This window comes from Dama dama, chromosome 6 (genome assembly GCF_033118175.1).
Source record: "Dama dama isolate Ldn47 chromosome 6, ASM3311817v1, whole genome shotgun sequence".
In the NCBI taxonomy this organism is placed as follows: Eukaryota; Metazoa; Chordata; class Mammalia; order Artiodactyla; family Cervidae; genus Dama; species Dama dama.
The window spans coordinates 3,076,324-3,093,903 of record NC_083686.1 but is presented as its reverse complement, the minus strand read 5'-3'; the positions used below and the strand labels follow the sequence as shown (position 1 = coordinate 3,093,903).

General features: G+C 57.5%; 1 protein-coding gene across 5 annotated transcripts in view; it reads right to left on the bottom strand.

The window, feature by feature from the left end:
* Positions 1-202: 202 nt before the first annotated feature.
* The window catches only part of ACOX3 (acyl-CoA oxidase 3, pristanoyl), a 50,677-nt gene continuing 33,299 nt past the window's right edge, over positions 203-17,580 (bottom strand). For 2 of the 5 annotated variants that reach the window (XM_061145421.1, XM_061145419.1), the window contains 5 exons: positions 13,324-13,439; positions 9,426-9,600; positions 7,890-7,957; positions 5,399-5,485; positions 203-1,769 (listed from right to left, as the gene is read on the bottom strand). In XM_061145421.1, the coding sequence (XP_061001404.1) occupies positions 1,635-1,769; positions 5,399-5,485; positions 7,890-7,957; positions 9,426-9,600; positions 13,324-13,439 (581 nt within the window). In that variant the 3' untranslated portion in view covers positions 203-1,634. Of the gene's footprint in view, positions 1,770-1,931; positions 2,602-5,398; positions 5,486-7,889; positions 7,958-9,425; positions 9,601-13,323; positions 13,440-17,580 lie in introns of those variants that run through there. The other 3 variants (XM_061145420.1, XM_061145422.1, XM_061145423.1) reach the window with 3 other exon arrangements.

Genomic DNA, 17,580 nt, shown 5'->3' with positions numbered 1-17,580 from the left:
GTGCTCCTTAACCTTAAGCCTTAATCTTAACCCTGCCAGCCACTCGGATGCTCCTGGTGGGGGGGTGTGTGCACCCCTTTTCTGGGCATGAAGACTGAGGCCTGGGAAGTTAAGGAACCACACACATAATTCTACCCATGTAATTCAGTCTTTAAAAGCCAATTCTTTTTTTTTTTAAGATGATTTTTTTTTGATGTGGACTATTTTTAAAGTCTTTATTACATTTGTTATGTAGGTTGGTGAAAAAGCTGCAGTTTTGAACCATGAATTTTAAATCATCACAACTAGGTTCAAACACATCTTAATCATTAATACGAACCATTATAATCAACATATTTTTGCCAATGAGAAGTAACTTTTTTTTATTCCTGTAGCATAAAAGTCTGTGCTTCAGGATTTGACGAACTCTTGGAAAGCATTTTCTGCCTCCGGCTGGTTGTGGAAGAGTTTTCCCTGCAAAAAGTTGTCAAGGTGCTTGAAGAAGTGGTAGTGGGCTGGTGAGAGGTCAGGTGAATACGGCAGATGAGGCAAGACTTCGTAGCCCAATTTGTTCAGCTTTTGAAGCCCTGGTTGTGCGATGTGCGGTCAGGCGTTGTTGTGGGGAAGAATCGGGCCCTTTCTGTTGACCAACACTGGCTGCAGGCACTGCAGTTTTTGGTGCATCTCTTCAATTTGCTGAGCATACTTCTCAGATGTAACGTTTTCACCAGGATTCAGAAAGCTGTAGTGGATCAGACTGGCAGCAGACCACCAAACAGTGACCATGACCTTTGTTTGGTGCGAGCTTGTTTTAGGGAAGTGCTTTGGAGTTTCTTCTCAGTTCAGCCACTGAAGCTGGTTGTCGCTGGTTGTATAAAATCCACTTTTCATCACATATCACAATCCAGTAGAGAAACGAAGGGTTCATGGTTGTTGCATAGAATAAGAGAAGACAACACCTCAAAAACTGTTTTCTTGATTTGGGTCAGATCACCAGGCACCCACTTACTGAGCTTTTTCACCTTTCCGATTTGCTTCAAGTGCCGAATGACCATAGAATAGCATTGAGTTGACATTGACATTAACTCATTGACACTGAGTTATCTGACAACGTCCGGTGTAGTTGTAAGAGGATCAGCTCCAATGAGTCAGACATGATTTAGAGTCTGAACAACAGCATAATCTAACCACATTTATTTAAGAATGTATTCCAGTATCAAACAGCTGAGGTCAACAATGCAAAACCACAGGTACTCTTGCACCAACCTCAATACAATGTGACTTCCGTTTTATGTTTTGGTTTTTTTGGCTACGAGGCATGTGGGATCTTATCTCCCTGACCAGGGGTTGAACTTGCACCCCTTGCCCAGCATTGGAAGGTGAAGTCTTAACCACTGGACCACCGGGGAAGGTCCTAAAAAAATAATTCTTTCTCAGGCCCTTCACGTGCTCAGAGATTTTCTGGGCTCTTGTGGAAAATAAGAGCCACCTTTGTTCAGTACCAGCGCGTTCCGTGGGCACCTCAGCAGGGTGGGGAGTGCAGGGGGCTGCTGATGACAGAGGTCCTGAACCTCCTGGAGATCGGAAGCTGGGGGGAGTGGGAGACAGAGACAGGGTCCACCCACCGGCCGTCGTCCTGACCTGGGACGAAGGAATCATGGGTGGAGGTGGCCATCAGCCTTCTCCATCAGTCCCCGCTGTCCGCAGGGCGCTCGGGCCTGAGGGTGGACAGTGTGCAGAAGCGTGGGACAAACCCCGCACAGGGCCAGGCAGCCTGGGAGCTCCACTTCCTATAGAAACAAACTCGTTCAAGTAACAAAGTGACGACGTAATGTGCATACAACAGGGAGGTCAGGACGTAAGGATGACCAGACCCTCAAATTATTATGCATTCCCCCCTCCCCCTTTGGAAACATTTCTTTAATGGAAACTTCTAGTTCCACACAAGAAAGTAAGAAAACTGATTTTATTTTCCTTCAAAATCTTCAGCTATGCCATTCGGGTGGTCCACGGTGCAAATTAGTAAAGTTATGATATAATTTAATGACGTGAGAAAGTCAAACCAGGGTGAACAAAGAGTCGGATTGGCATCGTTCAGGGCTTAGTAAAGCAAAGCCTTGGAAGAAATCTCAGATGAAGGCAAAAGATCACCTGGCCAGAAAAATCCCAGATTACAAGCAGTCAGCTTCAAAATCAGCATATAAAAACAGAATTATGCTAAAGCTCTAATCATCCAAAAGTGTTCAGTCTCTCAGGAAGACATGATCCTATGTATAAACTTTGTTTTCACCCAGCAAATCAGGATGACCCAGATCAGTCCTACCCTTTGGAGGTTACCGTCCTGCTAGGACTCGGGGCAGTGGGCGGGGGCCAGGCCAGGATAAGCCGGTCCAGCCCTGGACTCAACAGGACAAGCTGCCAGGTAGAACTGCGGGTCTGGGGCTTCCAGAAGTGGACCTGAGGTCCAGGTCCTCACGGCTTCGCCAGATTTAGCTGGTGCGACTACAGCTTTGATTTCAAACTTCCTATGACGGGCTTGTTGACCGCGAATTCCGACCACCATGATGCCCTCTCCAGAACCTTGTTTCCCTGAAGGACGGCAGTCCAGAGGTTCTTATAGAGCTGTTAAAAAATATATGATACACACAGATGGAATAAGAAAGACTCTGAGTGTGTCAATGCAACTGTGCAAAACATAGGAAGCGCCGTCACTTCCTGGAAGCATTTGAAGACGATTTAAATTCAATTTGCATAAGCCCTTTCTTTGTCAGCAGAGGAAAATTGGGAAAATACAACTATCAAGGTCCCTAATGTACACTGCCCTGGTGGCTCAGACGGTAAAGCATCTGTCTATCCATGCAGGAGACCTGGGTTCGATCCCTGGGTCGGGAAGATTCCCTGGAGAAGGAAACGGCAACCCACTCCAGTGCTCTTGCCTAGAAAATCCCATGGACGGAGGAGCCTGGTGCAGGCTACTGTCCATGGGGTCGCAAAGAGTCAGACACGACTGAGCGATTTCACAGAATGTACACTTATGTTGAAAACATCCTGCTTGGCCTTCTCTTTGGAAATTCTCATGGAAGGTGGATCCTGCAAGTTGACACTGATCATTTGCTCTGAAATCTGCCCTTCTGCAGCCAGGCAGCTGGCGCGTGGTGGCACAGCCAAGCAGCAGCCTGCGGCTGGTCCTCTGGGCCCCCAGGCCTGGGCAGGCCCGGTCCCCTCTCTGCCCACCCCGCCAGACTGAGCCCCCTAGGCCGGCCAGCCGCCGCCTTCGGGCCCCCAGGCTGGACTGCTCTCATTAGTCATCCTAGAGGAAGGTCGTGAGCGTGCAGGCGGTTGCCTGACCCGTCCCTGCTCCCAGCACGGCCAGCGTCCAGGCCGAGGTCCGTGGAGGCAGGAAAGGGGCCAGTTTTACATTTGGCTGACGTTGACAGATGTTACTTTCAAGAAGCTGCCCTCTCTCTGCACCTGCTAAAGGTGCTCAGCGATTCCGCCCACGTACTGCTATTCCTGGCTCCCAGGGAGACGCAGACGAGGCTCTCTCCCCGCGGGTCATAAATCCGAGGTGACACCGCACGACCTGGACGTGGCACTTCCCTTAAAGATGGCCTCGGCCTCCGACAGCTATGTCTGTCCATCTAAAGCGGATTTCCCACCTCATAGCACCCGGTGCAGACCTCAGCCCGTAACACTGGGAGAGACATGCACCGCGTAAATCCTGCCGGGCGAGGCCCGGGGCTGCTCTGGTCTCAGTGTGGAGTCCAGGGCCCCACCTCAGGCCAGGGCAGGATGGCATGGCCTCCCCTACTCCGCAGTCGCCCGCCTGCCTGCCCGTGAATCAGGGCTGCCACCTGCAGAGGCGCCCAGCCGCCCGTACGGGGCTAGCACTGCCGGGAGCCCATGTCCCAGAGGCCAGCTCTCCGCCCGTGGGCCAGTCAGCACATCCTCCTCATACTCCCACTGGGCCGCAGCCACACCAGGGACCAAGGTTCACACTTTCCTGCCTTCCCTCCGAACAGTCCATCTTTGCCACCTCCCAGCTGGGCCAACTCAGGACACCCGCCTGGTCCCCCTGGAGGCTGGGTCTCTCCCTGGCAAAGCAGCCGCCTCAAGGGAGGATGCCCGGCCCAGCTCAACAGCCAGAGGACAGCCGGCCCTCCTCAGACGTGTGGTCCCCGCCTTCCTGACTTGACGGGGGGCTCTTCTGATCTGCCCACCCCAGCACCTGCACTTCCATCCCAACCCTGGGGGTGGCTTGGGCTGGGCAGAGGTCCAGGCACCTGCCCCCTGGACCGACAGCAGTGTCCCCCGAGGACAGAAGGCTCCTGTCTCCTTGGAATGTCCCCTGGGGACACAGAGAAGGCACCTGTCCCCCGACGTTCAGTCTCCTGGGTCAGCAAGATAAGCCTCAGGAGAAACAGCATGATAGCCATGGGCCCTCACCACGTGACTTTAACACTGACATGCCACGTCTCCATGGAAACAGTCTCCATGGAAACACAGGGACAACCAGCCACGGGCGGTGGGGAGCTGGGAGTGCTGAGCAGGCCCGCGGGCGTCGTCCCGCACAGGCCTCTCCACGTGGTGGAGGTCACACCAGGCTGCCTGTGTGCTCAGGAAGGAGCGTGGCGAGGCTCACACCGCAGGACAAAGCGGGGGACCCACCTGCCAGGGGACGAGGGGGGACGCTTTACCCAGAAGCCAGAGGAGACCTCCTAGAAGAACAGCACTCCACTTAGAACAAACAGAAGTGCTCCCAAGTAGCGGGGAACACTGGTGTAAGGGCCCTGGGGTGGGAGTGAGCCCAGTACAATAGCGAAGCAGAAGGACAGTGAGGCTGGAGTCTGGAGGGCGGGAGGAGGTGTGCGATGACCCCGGAGAACCAGGCAGAGGTCAGCCACAGGGGCGGGCGGGAGCGGGGAGGGATCTGGTACCGCTTTGGTGTGGGGGACTTTGGGGCAGCTTGAGAAGCAATCATTCTGGAGCATGGGGAGGGGTGGGGGCAAGAGAGGAGCTCGGGCAGCCACCTGGGGGCTGCCCCGGAAGCCCAGGTAGAGGGGTGAGGGGGTCAGGACGGCCGAGAGATGGTCAGAAGACCCAGGAGTGGGGCGGGCCCTCAGGAGAGTGTGCAGAGACCACAGCTTCGCGCAGGCCCACGCTGACCTTGGCGTTGCGGCCTCCTAAGAGAGTGGCAGGGCCACCCTGTCTCTCAGGGAAGGGCAGGCTGGGGGGCGGCTGACCCGTCCACGACCACTCCAACTTCTCCCAGTCACTCCCTCCCCGCTGGCCACGTGACGCTGGAGACCACCACCCCCCAGCCCCGCCCCGAGCCCTGTCGCCATCTCAGCTCTGCCATGACTGCCCTGGGGCCCGGAGCGCCTCCTGCCGCCCACAGGAGGAAGGCCACTCTTCATACCTCGCCGTCGGCTCTGCCAATCGGTGAGTCCAGGATGAAGTCCAGAGGGGCGATGACGTCCACCAGGGCAACAGCATCATCTTTCAGCTGTTAGAAAACAAAGTCCGTACACTTGGCAACGCCCGGCATCTCCACGGCAACCACCAAGTAACAGAGCCTGCAACCCACGAGCAATGGTAACCCCAGCAGGCGCAAGGCTCCATTCCTCAGGCATCATCTTTTCATTGGCCTGGGTTACAGGTTTCCCAAGTGTGCATCTGAATATTTTCACCATGTTGCTATCCACTCAAGACTTCCAACATTTTCTTTTTTTTCCAACATGGTAGGGACTGCTCGTAAAACTGATGATTCTGTGGCTCACTAACTGGCAACTGTCTTCAGAGGTTTGTCTCTGAACCCTGACTGATCGGGGCAATTACTGTTCCAACAGAGGAAAATATGTCCAGAAAAAAAAAAAAAGTAAGAGTAAAAGCATTTATAAGTCCCTGGAAAAGCCATCATCCCAATGTGCTTTGGTTCACGGTAGTTTTATTACTCTCCCGTCCCGTTACACAAATTATTCTACAATATGACAAGTGGAATTCATATGAGTAGACTCCTAAGAATTTTCTTGAAATGCAAAAATACATTTTTTACTTAAAATAATTGTGAAATGCCATATGCGGTATGTGTGCTTAGTCACCCAGCTGTGTCCAACGCTTTGTGACCCCAAGGACTAACAGCTCGCCAGGCTCCCCTGGCCCGTGGAATTCTCCAGACAAGAATTCTACAGTGCGTAGCCATTTCTTTCTCCAAGGGATCTTCCCGACCCAGGGATCGAACTGGGGTCTCCTGCATCGCAGGCAGATTCTTTACCATCTGAGCTACCGGGAAGCCCAAAGATAAAACAGAGGACAGCAGGCCTGAACGGGGACTTGAACCCCGGACCCTCAGGTTAAAAGTCTGGTGCTTCACTGACTGAGCTATCCAGGCCCTGGGGCTGAACTGAACACAGGAGCCAGGGCGACTGAAACAAGGCCGATTAAAGCCATTGTTGGGCAAAGAGTCACGAGAGGAGAGGAGCCCGGCTTTGTGGTTCAGGCGCTGCTCCACAGTCCCACACGCCCTTGGCACTGTGGTCCCAGGGGGTTGCGTGTATAAGCCTGCCCCGCTTCAAGGAGAAACAATAGCAGAGCAAGGTCCTGCCCTAGACCGGGGGTTGGCCAGCATTTCATGCAGGGGGCCCACGGGAAAGAGCCCATCTTTGCAGGCTGTGGGGTCATTGTCTCAGCAGAAGTAGGCGTGAGACAGCGAGGACACCCTGACAGATGATGTTGCTCCAGGCCCGGGCTGGAGCAGGGAAGGAGCCGGCAGCCCCCCACTGCTGGCCCCCACCCCCCCGAGTCAGGACCAGGACTCAGATCTGCCAGGCAGCTTGCGCCCAGGTACTGCCCCTCCACCCTACCCCAGCCGCCAGCTCCAAGGTCTAAGTGTCACGTTGCAGAGCAAGGGAAACGACTGCTGTTATTTTTTATAAAGGCAACTCACCCCCACAAAACACAAGAGGGAAAACCCCGCTCCTGTTTAAGTCGACGTGGCCCGAGCAGACGGAATGACCCCAGAGACACCCTTACCCTGAACCCACGTGGGGAGAGAGAGGCTTGATGCCAACAAGCACATCACCCGGAGCTGCCTCAGCTCGGAAGCAGAGAGGAGCCCAGCGGCCCCTCACCCGTCAATGGAGACACTTGTGTACATATATCTGCCGTGTACACCACAGACATACCACGGACAGAGTGCTGGGGGGCTTTGCTTCATGTCTGATCATCCAGAGCAGAGAAGCGCCTCCAAATGCACTGCTTAATCCAGCAGCCAGGACACACGCTGACGGTTGAATTAAAACTAAAGAAAACCCCAAACCCTCGCTCACACCTGCTGCGGTTCCACCACCGGCAGCCCCAGGTGGCCGGTGGCAACCGCACGGGCGAGCACAGCCCTGGAACCTGTCCCTCCCTGCACGAAGCTCCAGTGGACAGAGCGCAGCAGGACACGACGTGGGGCCACCTGCCTCCTCTGGGTGACGAAGGCAGAAGAACGCAGTAAAAAACCAACGAAAGTGCCACGAGATGATTTTGAATTGGAGGCTAACGTGAAAGGCCTGAAGCAATGGTCGATGTCACTTTAGAAAGTGTTAGAATGAGCTGGATGTGTACGAGTCCCTGAGAGTGGTGCTTCCTGACCTTTCTGCCATAAGCACATTCTCTCTAGTTTTCCGGGGTGTGCTAATGGTGGCACTCAATGGACATGAGCTTGGGTAGACTCCGGGAGTTGGTGACTGACCGGGAGGCCTGGCGTGCTGCCGTCCATGGGGTCACAAAGAGTCGGACACGACTGAGTGACTGAACTGAAAGGTGGCACACACACCAATGAGTGGGAGGCCAAGGTCACCGGGACAGTAACATACGTATCATCACATGTAAGTCACATACGGACACAAGGGGTCACAACTCACCTGTGCACACAGGGCCAGGACTGCGCTCTCTATCGCTTTGCCCGCACGCTCACCGGAGCAGTATCCACCTGGAAGCACAGCGCGGTGACTCCGGGGTCTGGGATCCTTACCCCCAAGGATCAGTCGCTCAGTCGGGCCCGACTCTTTGGGACCCCATGGATTGTAGCCCGCCAGGCTCCTCTGTCCACGGAGTCCTCCAGCCAAGAATACTGGAGTGGGCTACCATTCCCATCTGCAGGGGATCTTCCTGACCCAGGGATCAAACCCGGGTCTCCTGCACTGCAGGCAGATTCTTTACCATCTGAGTCACTGGGGAAGCCCTTTAAACCCCCAAGTTACCCACAAATAGTGCACACATCATGAAACAGCCCATTCTGTGTGAAAACGTCTCGCTCCCGCTGCCCGGGTCCCGCTGCGACCACCTTTAAAGAAAGGTGAGGCCAGGCCTGGGGTCCCTGTCCTCCTCCCTGCCGGTTCACTGAGCAGGTGCTGCTTGTGGGGGGAGGGGGTCACAGCTGGGAGCTGGGGATGCTGAAGGTCAGGAAGGGCGGCCACAGGGGGCCGGTGGGGAGGAGGAGGCAGGGCCGGCAAGCTGGGCTCCACAGGAGTGGACGAGACCCCAAGCAGAGCACTGCGCAGAGTGGAGGGGGCTGCAGGCTCAGAGCGGCGTCTGGGGGCACGCGGGGGTGTCTGCAGTCACCAGGCAACTGGCCCAAGAACCGCCCCCTTGGCCTCGCCTCCCACACCCACGCGCGCAGGCCCAAGGAGAGAGCCCCAAGTCTGCTGCAGAGCTGGCTGCTGTCTGATCTTTGCCACAGAGAACAGCGCCCGCTCACTCAGAGAGGGTGGGCTCCTGCCCCCGCACCCCACCGCTCCCACCAGGGAGCCCTTGTACACCTCAGTTGGTAAAGAATCCGCCTGCAATGCGGGAGACCTGGGTTCTATCCCTGGGTTGGGAAGATCCCCTGGAGAAGGAAACGCCTACCCACTCCAGTATTCTGGCCTGGAGAATTCCATGGACTGTAAAGTGCATGGGGTCGCAAAGAGTTGGACACGACTGAGTGACTTAAAAAAAAAGGGGGGGGGGGGGCGGGCAACACTGGCCCCAAGGAGGAAAATGTGGGTGCTCTGCAAGGGGAGGGAAAATCGTACTCCTGAGACAGCACAGATACAAGCCTGGGGCATGAGGAGGTACACAGGACAGCTCTAGTATTAACACGTCATGGAGATGCTTCGGGAAAACATCTAAAAAATGTTCCTTAGAAAGACAGTGAAAACAAAGTTTGAAAAAAACTCAGGTTTATCCCGTTTCCGCCCATCTTCCAGGATCAGCCCTTTCATCACCTCCTCCAGGAAGCCCTCCGGGTTGCCCGCCACGGCTCAGGCCTATGGGCACCACCCTGGTGCTGCTGTGCCCCCTGGCGGTCCCCCACCCCCACCCCCGCCATGGCCTCTGGGCTCATCTGCTCCCCGAGAGGAGCGCTCAGTCAGCCGCGCGGAAGGAGCGCCCCACGCGGCTCCGGGCCGGGGTCTCACCTCGGTAGAGCAGCGCGGTGTGCTGGCCCAGGGACCACACTGCGTAGAGGGCGCTGAGCCGCCGGAGCACGGCCCGCAGCGGGGGCGGCACGCGGGGCTGGTGCGCGTGCTCGTGGAACCTGCGCACAACCGTGAGCTCCAGGAAAGCCAGGGCCAAGGGCCGGCAGTGGTACACCTGCAACAGGGCGGGGCGCACGCGTTCGGGACGGCCCACCGGGTCTGCGTGCCGGCAGCACCCGGGGAGCGGGCACAGCCAGCCGGGGCTGGGCAGCGCCTCTGGGGAAAGGCTGGCAGGAACGCAAGCCCGCCTGCAGCAGCTGCTCGACCTCGGGCCCAGCGACCGCGCTCCGCTCGGCGCTGTCTGCGGCCTCGGTGACCCCACAGCTGACACACAGCCGCCACGGGCTCGCCCGGGTCATTCTGGCACTAGGGACTGGGGCGTCCCCTGGGAGGTGGGCTCCCCGAGGGCACGAGGTCGGTTCTCTTGCACTGGGAACCACAGAGAAGGTTTCCCACATGCTCCCTGGACTCACCTGGAAGCCACGTCAGCCCCTCCCGGGGCCTGGCCCCGCCCCTGCCCCCAAGTTTCTCAAGGAAACAGCCCCTCTCCCTCACTCCCACCACGTCAGGAACTGAGGGAAGCGCTTCACCGGGGGCCAGCCGGGTTGCACTCGCGTGTGAGTCCCGATGCTGGCTCGGTTTGTGGAAGCAGGAAGTCACCATGGGTCCCGGCTTTTTCTCTTTTAACCAACAGCCAACACATCTGCTGCTCATCATTAGCTTTGCTTGTCAGCTTTTCTTTCCCCATCTCTAGTTTATCAGTTTACTGGATTTTGTTTTTTTTTAATTAAACAATTACACATGCATTCCTCATTTGTTATAATGAGCATGTGTTGCTTTCGAAATTAAATAATCCAGCAAAGAGGTGACCCGGGATGGGGGAGGGAAGAGACCCCTATTCAATGTCTGCATGAATTTGCCCCAGAATTCCTTGGTGGCTCAGACAGTAAAGAGTCCACTTGCAATGCAGGAGATCTGGGTTCAATCCTTGGGTCAGGAAGATGCCCTGGAGAAGGGAATGGCTACCCACTCCAGTATTCTTGCCTGGAGAACCCCATGGACAAAGGAGCCTAGCGGGCTACAGTCTATGGGGTCGCAAAGAGTCAGAGGTGACTGAAGCGACTAAGCATACACATGCTTCAGCCAGAATCCACAGGGCAGGGTCCAGAATATGCTCCAGGGAGGCAGGGGGCGTGGTCGCCAAGGGGGCACGGTTCTGAGCTCACGGCCTCCTCTTGACTTTCAGAGCAAGCAATGGGTCCTCACTTCCGAGGCCAAGGCTCCCCCAGGGTCTGCCTGAGAACCAGGCATCCTCAGGAGGGAATTCAGGGGAGGATGTTCCCCGACCTCATGCCAGTCTGCCTGGTCTGATCCGAAGACCCCACTGCGCCTCTGACGCCACCAGGTCACACGGCCTGCATCCCCGCGTCCTGCCTGCAGGGCCGGCGGGCCTTCAGAGCAGTTGCCCTCTCGTGCTCACCGTGTCGTGGGTGCCCTTGACTTTGGAGGGAGAGAGACGCAGAGAGGGGATACTCACGGGAGGGAAGCTGACAAAGCTGATAATGGAGGCAGGTGGGGAGTGCCCCCCACAACACGGGCCAGGCACTAAGCTAAGAGCCCCCCCAAAGGCATCACCTCAATCCACCCTGGACCCCGAGGGTGAAACAAGGTCACGCCATCGGCGACTGGTGGAGACACACTCGGCGCAGGTAGGCCGGCCCCCGTGTGCACCCTCAACCTCTCTGCGAGCGGGTGTCACTGAATGGACCCCCACCCCCTGACGTGCCCGCGAGCTATGGGCTCCTCCCCACTTGGGGAGATTCTCCCTGAGAGTCCCAGTCCAGGACCGAGTCCAAACTCTGCCCTCCTCTGCTCACTCCTTCTCAACCACGTGCATTTTCTAGAGTCAGTCATACTGTGCTCGTCCTATCTTTCCGTGAAGGCAGGACATGGGTCAGTTTCAGCCACAGCATCGGCTGGTGCGGGCCTGGAAAGGCGGCCCCACCTCTGACGTGGCCACCCTAAAGACACATCCTGTGTCCTGCTGAGCTCCGAGTCCCCCGTGGGCCAGCTCAGGGCCTGGCCCTCGGAGTCTAGGGGCCAGCTTCCAAATCCACTTGGCTTTTACGAGCGTGTGCGCACGGTGGGATGGGAGCAAGTGGCTCCCATCCCGGCCCGAGCTTCTTGGTCTGTGAAGAGGGAGCAGGAGGGAGCCGGCCTGCGGGCGCTGCCGTGAGGAGCAGCAGACGGAACCTCATGTACCAGCGCCTGCATCGCATCCCACGAGCTCATCTTGCCGGTCTCAGTCCCGGAATCAGGCCCACATGGTGGACCTGGACCATCACAGGGACCCAGGAAGGCAGTGCGTGGAGGGCCTGGACCGTCACAGGGACCCAGGAAGGCAGTGCGTGGAGGGCCTGGACTGTCACACGGATCCACAGTGCGTGGAGGGCCTGGAGGGTCACAGGGACCCAGAAAGGTGATGCGTGGAGGGCCTGGAGGGTCACAGGGACCCAGGAAGGTGGTGTGTGGAGGGCCTGGACCGTCACAGGGACCCAGGAAGGCAGCGCATGGAGGGCCTGGACCGTCACACAGATCCACAGTGCGTGGAGGGCCTGGACGGTCACAGGGACCCAGGAAGGCAGCCACACCGGGCCACGGGCACGCAGGAAGTGTCTGAAGGGAGACAGGGCAGGACAGAGACTCCCGGAGCCACAGAGAGTGGACCTGCTCCCCCGCAGCTCCCCACTCCAGACCGGAGGCCCCACTGGCTGAGGGGTTCTTGATCTCTCGACCAGGCCCAGTTAGCTCCCCCACCCCCAGGGTGCCTGGCACCATCAGGAGATAGTCTGGGGTTGTCACAACTCAGAGGTGCTGTTGGCGTCTTAGTGAGCAGAGGCCTGAGTGCTGCTGGGTCCCCCACAGTGCACAGACAGAACCCCCAAATCACGCAGCTCCAACACCCATAGGGGTGAGAGCCTGGTTCCAGCCCCGGCACGCTCTGCTTCCCTCCCGAGTCCTCACACTTGGCGCCCACCCTTGACTTCTCCCGGACGGCCTGCCCTTGCCATCAGAGATCTGGCCACCATATTAACAGACCTGGGCCAGCGCCCATGATGGGTCCTATGAGGTGCCCGCACTGGGGCCGTGGGGTGGAGGGCACAGAACAGAAACTCTGAAGGACAGTCCTAGCCCACACGGCCCAAGCTGCTCCGTGATCACGAAGAGCTCCCAAGAGAGGCCGGCAGCCGGACACTGCAGGCCAGGAAGGCCCGCTCCCTGCTCCCTGCTCCCTGCACGGGCCCCTCTCTCACAAATCCTCACCCCCGATAAACCTCCAGTCCCAGGAAAAACATTCCGACCCAGGTATCAATTTCTGGTGCGCTCTGATTTCTGAGTATATTTGCATTTTAACAAGTTACGAATAAGTGTCAGTCGCTCAGTCGTGCCCGACTGTTTGCGACCCCAGGCACTGTAGCCCACCAGACTCCTCTGTCCATGGAGATTCTCCAGGCCAGAATACTGGAGTGGGTTAGCCATTCCCTTCTCCGGAGGATCTTCCCGACCCAGGTATTGAACCTGGGTCTCCCGCCTTGCAGGCGGATTCTTTACCAGCTGAGCCACCAGGGAAGCCTAAATTATGAATACTTCAGGCAGAGATGGACTCTGAGCTGCCCAAGTCTGGACACGAGCCGCGCAGTGTAGCGAAAGGGCTGGGCTCGGGGCTTGGGTGGCTCGGGTGCATCGCTGGTCCCGGGAGCAGACAGCCAGGGAGGACGCGGCGGTGCGGGAATCAGGAGCAACTCACGAAGAAGCAACTTCTGAGACAGACACGTACCTGACAGTTGTTTCTGGCTTCGAAGTCGCTTTTTCCTGAGCGTTTCTCTTGACTGAGCCTCTGGTAGCTCTCCCTGAGCAGGTAGCAGACCAGCCACTCGTATGCCGCCAGCGGGGCTTCAGAGTGAGAGACGGAGAGACACGTGAGTGCAGGGCCTCAACCCTCACGCCGAGTGAGTGAGACAGGGCCGGCTCACAGACCTGGAGTCTGTGCCCCGGGGACAAGGGCTGCCCACCCGACTCCCACCCCTCGGTGCTGGGCAGGCTGAGACAGGCAAAGGGGGAGGGCGTTTCCTGGCTCTGCTGTGAGGCCGGCCCGAGGTCTACACGGTTCCAGCAACCACAGAGTCCACGAGGTCATGGAGCCCCTTCTGGGGTTGCTGTTGTTCAGTCGAAAAGTCATGTCCGACTCTTTGTGACCCCGTGGCTCCTCCGTCCTCCACTGTCTCCCGGAATTTACTCAAGCTCATGTCCATTGAGTCGGTGATGCCATCCAACCATCTCATCCTCTGTCATCCCCTTCTCCTCCCGCCTTCCGTCTTTCCCAGCATCAGGGTCTTTTCCAGTGAGTCAGTTCTTCGCATCAGGGGGCCAAAGTATTGGAGCTTCAGCTTCAGCCTCAGTCCTTCCAATGAATATTCAGGTCTGATTTCCTTTAGGATGGACTGGTTGGATCTCCTTGCAGTCCAAGGGACTTTGAAGAGGCTTCTCGAGCATCTCAGTTCAAAAGCATCAATTCTTTGACACTCAGCCTTCTTTATGGTCTTTTGGGGGCAACCAGCTCATTCACAATGAGGATACACATTCCGGATGAAACTCAGGCCTGCACAACGTCAGGGTGACTTTCTGGCAGGTGGTGGAGGAGTGGTGCTCTGTCCACCTGGCCGGCCAGGCCCTGGGCCCTGAGCCTCACATCAGCTCTGCTGAGACCTCACCCCCTCCTCCGGCCCTTCAGGGGAGAGGAGAGGAAGCTGCTGACAGGGTGCGGACGGACAGGGACCGGCTGGAAGGGGATGGAGGGAGATCCCCACCCTCCCGGCCCATCCCAGCGCTGTGCCTGCCTCTGTGGGTCCTCCTGAGGTGTGATGACACCTCACAGGTTCCCAGGACGTGGGTGACTCAGAACACCCAGCCCAGCAGGGCTGTTCCTGCTTGCTCCAGTGAGGACCAGGGGACAAGGAGGCGCCCGGGCACATGGCGAGGGAGCCAGGCAGGTGTGGGGTCTGAGCTGGCTGCGAGGCTCTGGGTCCACGCGCTCATCCGCTACCCAGGCAGAGGGCCCAGGCCTGCGGGACCCACAGCTGCTCTGGGCTCTGGAGCCGCAGGACCAACCTGGGGGCACTGGGCCTGGACCCAAAGGCTGGACGCAGGGGCCCTGGGACTTCCCCCCAGGTGGCACAGCCTGTTCCCTGGGAGCACATCCCACGGTACCCACCGCTGCAGACCTCCAGCCGTTTTGTGCTGCCGTATCTGCTAACAAACCTCACAGCACAGCTGAGCATTTCATTAACGAGCAAACGCTCCATCTCAGAGGCCTGAGGAGTCGAAGGCTCAGAGGCTGCAAGCAGCCTGACCAGCTCCCACAGCACGTCTCAGGGAGCCTAGCGTGAGGCAGGTTGGGGGGTGTGGACCCTGACACGGGGCACCCCTCCCACAGTTCTGCCAGGTACAGTGGCTGGAATGGGGCCCCCAAAGTCATGTCCATGTCCTGACCCCCTGGACCTGGGAGCGTGCTCTCACTTGGGCAAAGGGTCTTTGCAGAGAGGGCACCTCCTCCTAATACCTTACGGGGAAACGGAGGATCAGAGAGGGTAAGCATCTACCCCAAGGTCACACAGCTCACTCCAGAGCCTGAGTCCCCAGTTTCTCTGAACACAGGGTGTGACGCGACCCCACTGCCCTGTGACCCTCTGACCCACACAGCGGTCAGAGCAGCCAACCCACTTAGTGTTAGTGGCTTAGCTGTGTCTGACTCTTTCCGACCCCACAGACTGTAGCCCACCAGGCTCCTCTGCCCATGAGGATTCTCCAGGCAAGAATGCTGCAGTGGGTTGCCATTTCCTTTTCCAGGGGCTCTTCCCAACCCAGGGATTGGACCCCGGTCTTCTGAATTGTAGGCAGATTCTTCACCGTCTTAGCTGCCAGGAGAGCCCAGCCAATCCACTGCACTCCAATTATCTAATGTTGTGAGTGAGCCAACTAGAGGAGAGGACTGGGTTTCACGTGATCACGTGATATGCGGCTCCCCAGGGCTCAGGCCCATTTGTTAAACGCATCCTGGGCGCACACGCATCCACAGCACATAAATCAGAGGCACCGGGTGGAAAGCCGCCCTGCCCCTCCCGCTCCGAATAAGCCTAATTCCTTAAGGGAAGAAAAAAATCTCCTGACCTTGCAAACAGGCCTGGCTCAACCCTGGAAAGGTCCTGAATGTCCCGTCCTGCAGAGCCCCAGGGTCACTTGTCACTCGTGGAACTTTTACCAAAGATGCAGCTGAGACGAGGCCTGGCCCCGAGGTCTGGGGTTTAAATGATTGAGCACCCTGCGGATGAATGGAGGGCTGCGAGCTTCGGGCTCCCTTCTCCCCATGGAGAACGTTGTCAGGGTTCCTTCCCGCCAAGCCTTCTCTGCCAGATGAGTTTTGCTTGCGCTCTTCCCTCCAGAAAATGTTTTCACTTGGTTGGAACGAGTGAAAATTAGAGCACTCGCAGGAAAAACAGATGACGCTGCCCTGGCATCCTTCCTGCCTCTGTGCACAAAACAGCTTCTGCGTTCACGGCGCCAGCGAGCGGGGCGGGGGCGGGGGCGGGGGGTGCGTGGCAGGCCTGGGTGGGGGGCGGACACAGCAGGCCCCGTGACGTGTCCAAGAGCTGGCCGACCATGTGTTTACGCTCTGATTGCACCAAGGGGGATGGTTTTGTGGGGGGTGGAATTCCGGTGGGGTGGATGTTACTAGAACGATGAGGTCATTTCCTGGGCTTCCTGGAGCAACATCTGGGGGCTCTGGAACCATCAGAAAGACCTTTAAGTGTGTCCCAGCGTCCTCCCAGCTCTTTAAAAAGACAGATGAAGAAGGTGCATCTTAAGAAAAGCTGTAACAAAGGGTGGTGAGGGAACTGAAGCAGTGACGAGCAGAAACGTCTCTGGCTGCTGCTGTCGATGAAAATGGAGGAGAGACCGCTGGGAAATAGGCCCAGCCTGGGTCCCACCCTCACTCCAGCCACAGACGTGGACTGGGCAGCAGAAGCTCCTCTCCTGGAGACCTGGGCGGCGGTGCAGCTTGACAGCCCCCCCCCCCCCCCACACACCACTCACACACACACCCCCCCACACACCCACACACACACACACACACTCACACACCCTACTCACACCCACACACATACCCACAACACACACACTCACACACCCATACACACATGCACACACACCCCCACACATTCACATTCACACACACACACACACATACACACACTCACACACACCCACACACACACTCACTTTCACACACACACACTCACACACATTCACAGACTAACACGCCCCCCCACACCCCCACACACACTCACACACACACAGCCACACCTACACACTCACACACCACTCACACACTCACACGCTCTCACTCACACACAAATTCACACACATACACACCCCCCACACACACATTTACACACCCCCACTCACACACCCACCCACACACACATTCACATACACACCCACACTCACACACACCCACACCCACTCACACACACACCCCCACACACTCACACATTCACACACACACACACACCCCCACCCCCCACACACACACACATACCTACATACACACACTCACACTCACAGCCACACCCACACACTCACACACACACATGCAACACACACGCATACACACTCACACCCACACACCCCCACACACTCACATTCACACACCCACTCACAGCCACACCCACACTCGCCCATACACACACGCACACTCACACACACAGCCACACCCCCACACACACACACTCACCCATACACACACGTGCACACACACACTCACTCACACCCACACACTCACACACACCCACACCCACACACACACACACTCCCCACAGCCCACAGTCGGGGATGCTGTGATGGGTCATGTGCCCTTCGGGCACGTGGGGGTGGCTCCTTCACCCAGAGGACCACAGGGGATGCGCACGCTCTGTAAGCCAGGTGCCCTCCTGCCACGCCAAAGGCTCTCTGCTAACAGTGCTGGGGGAACGTAACG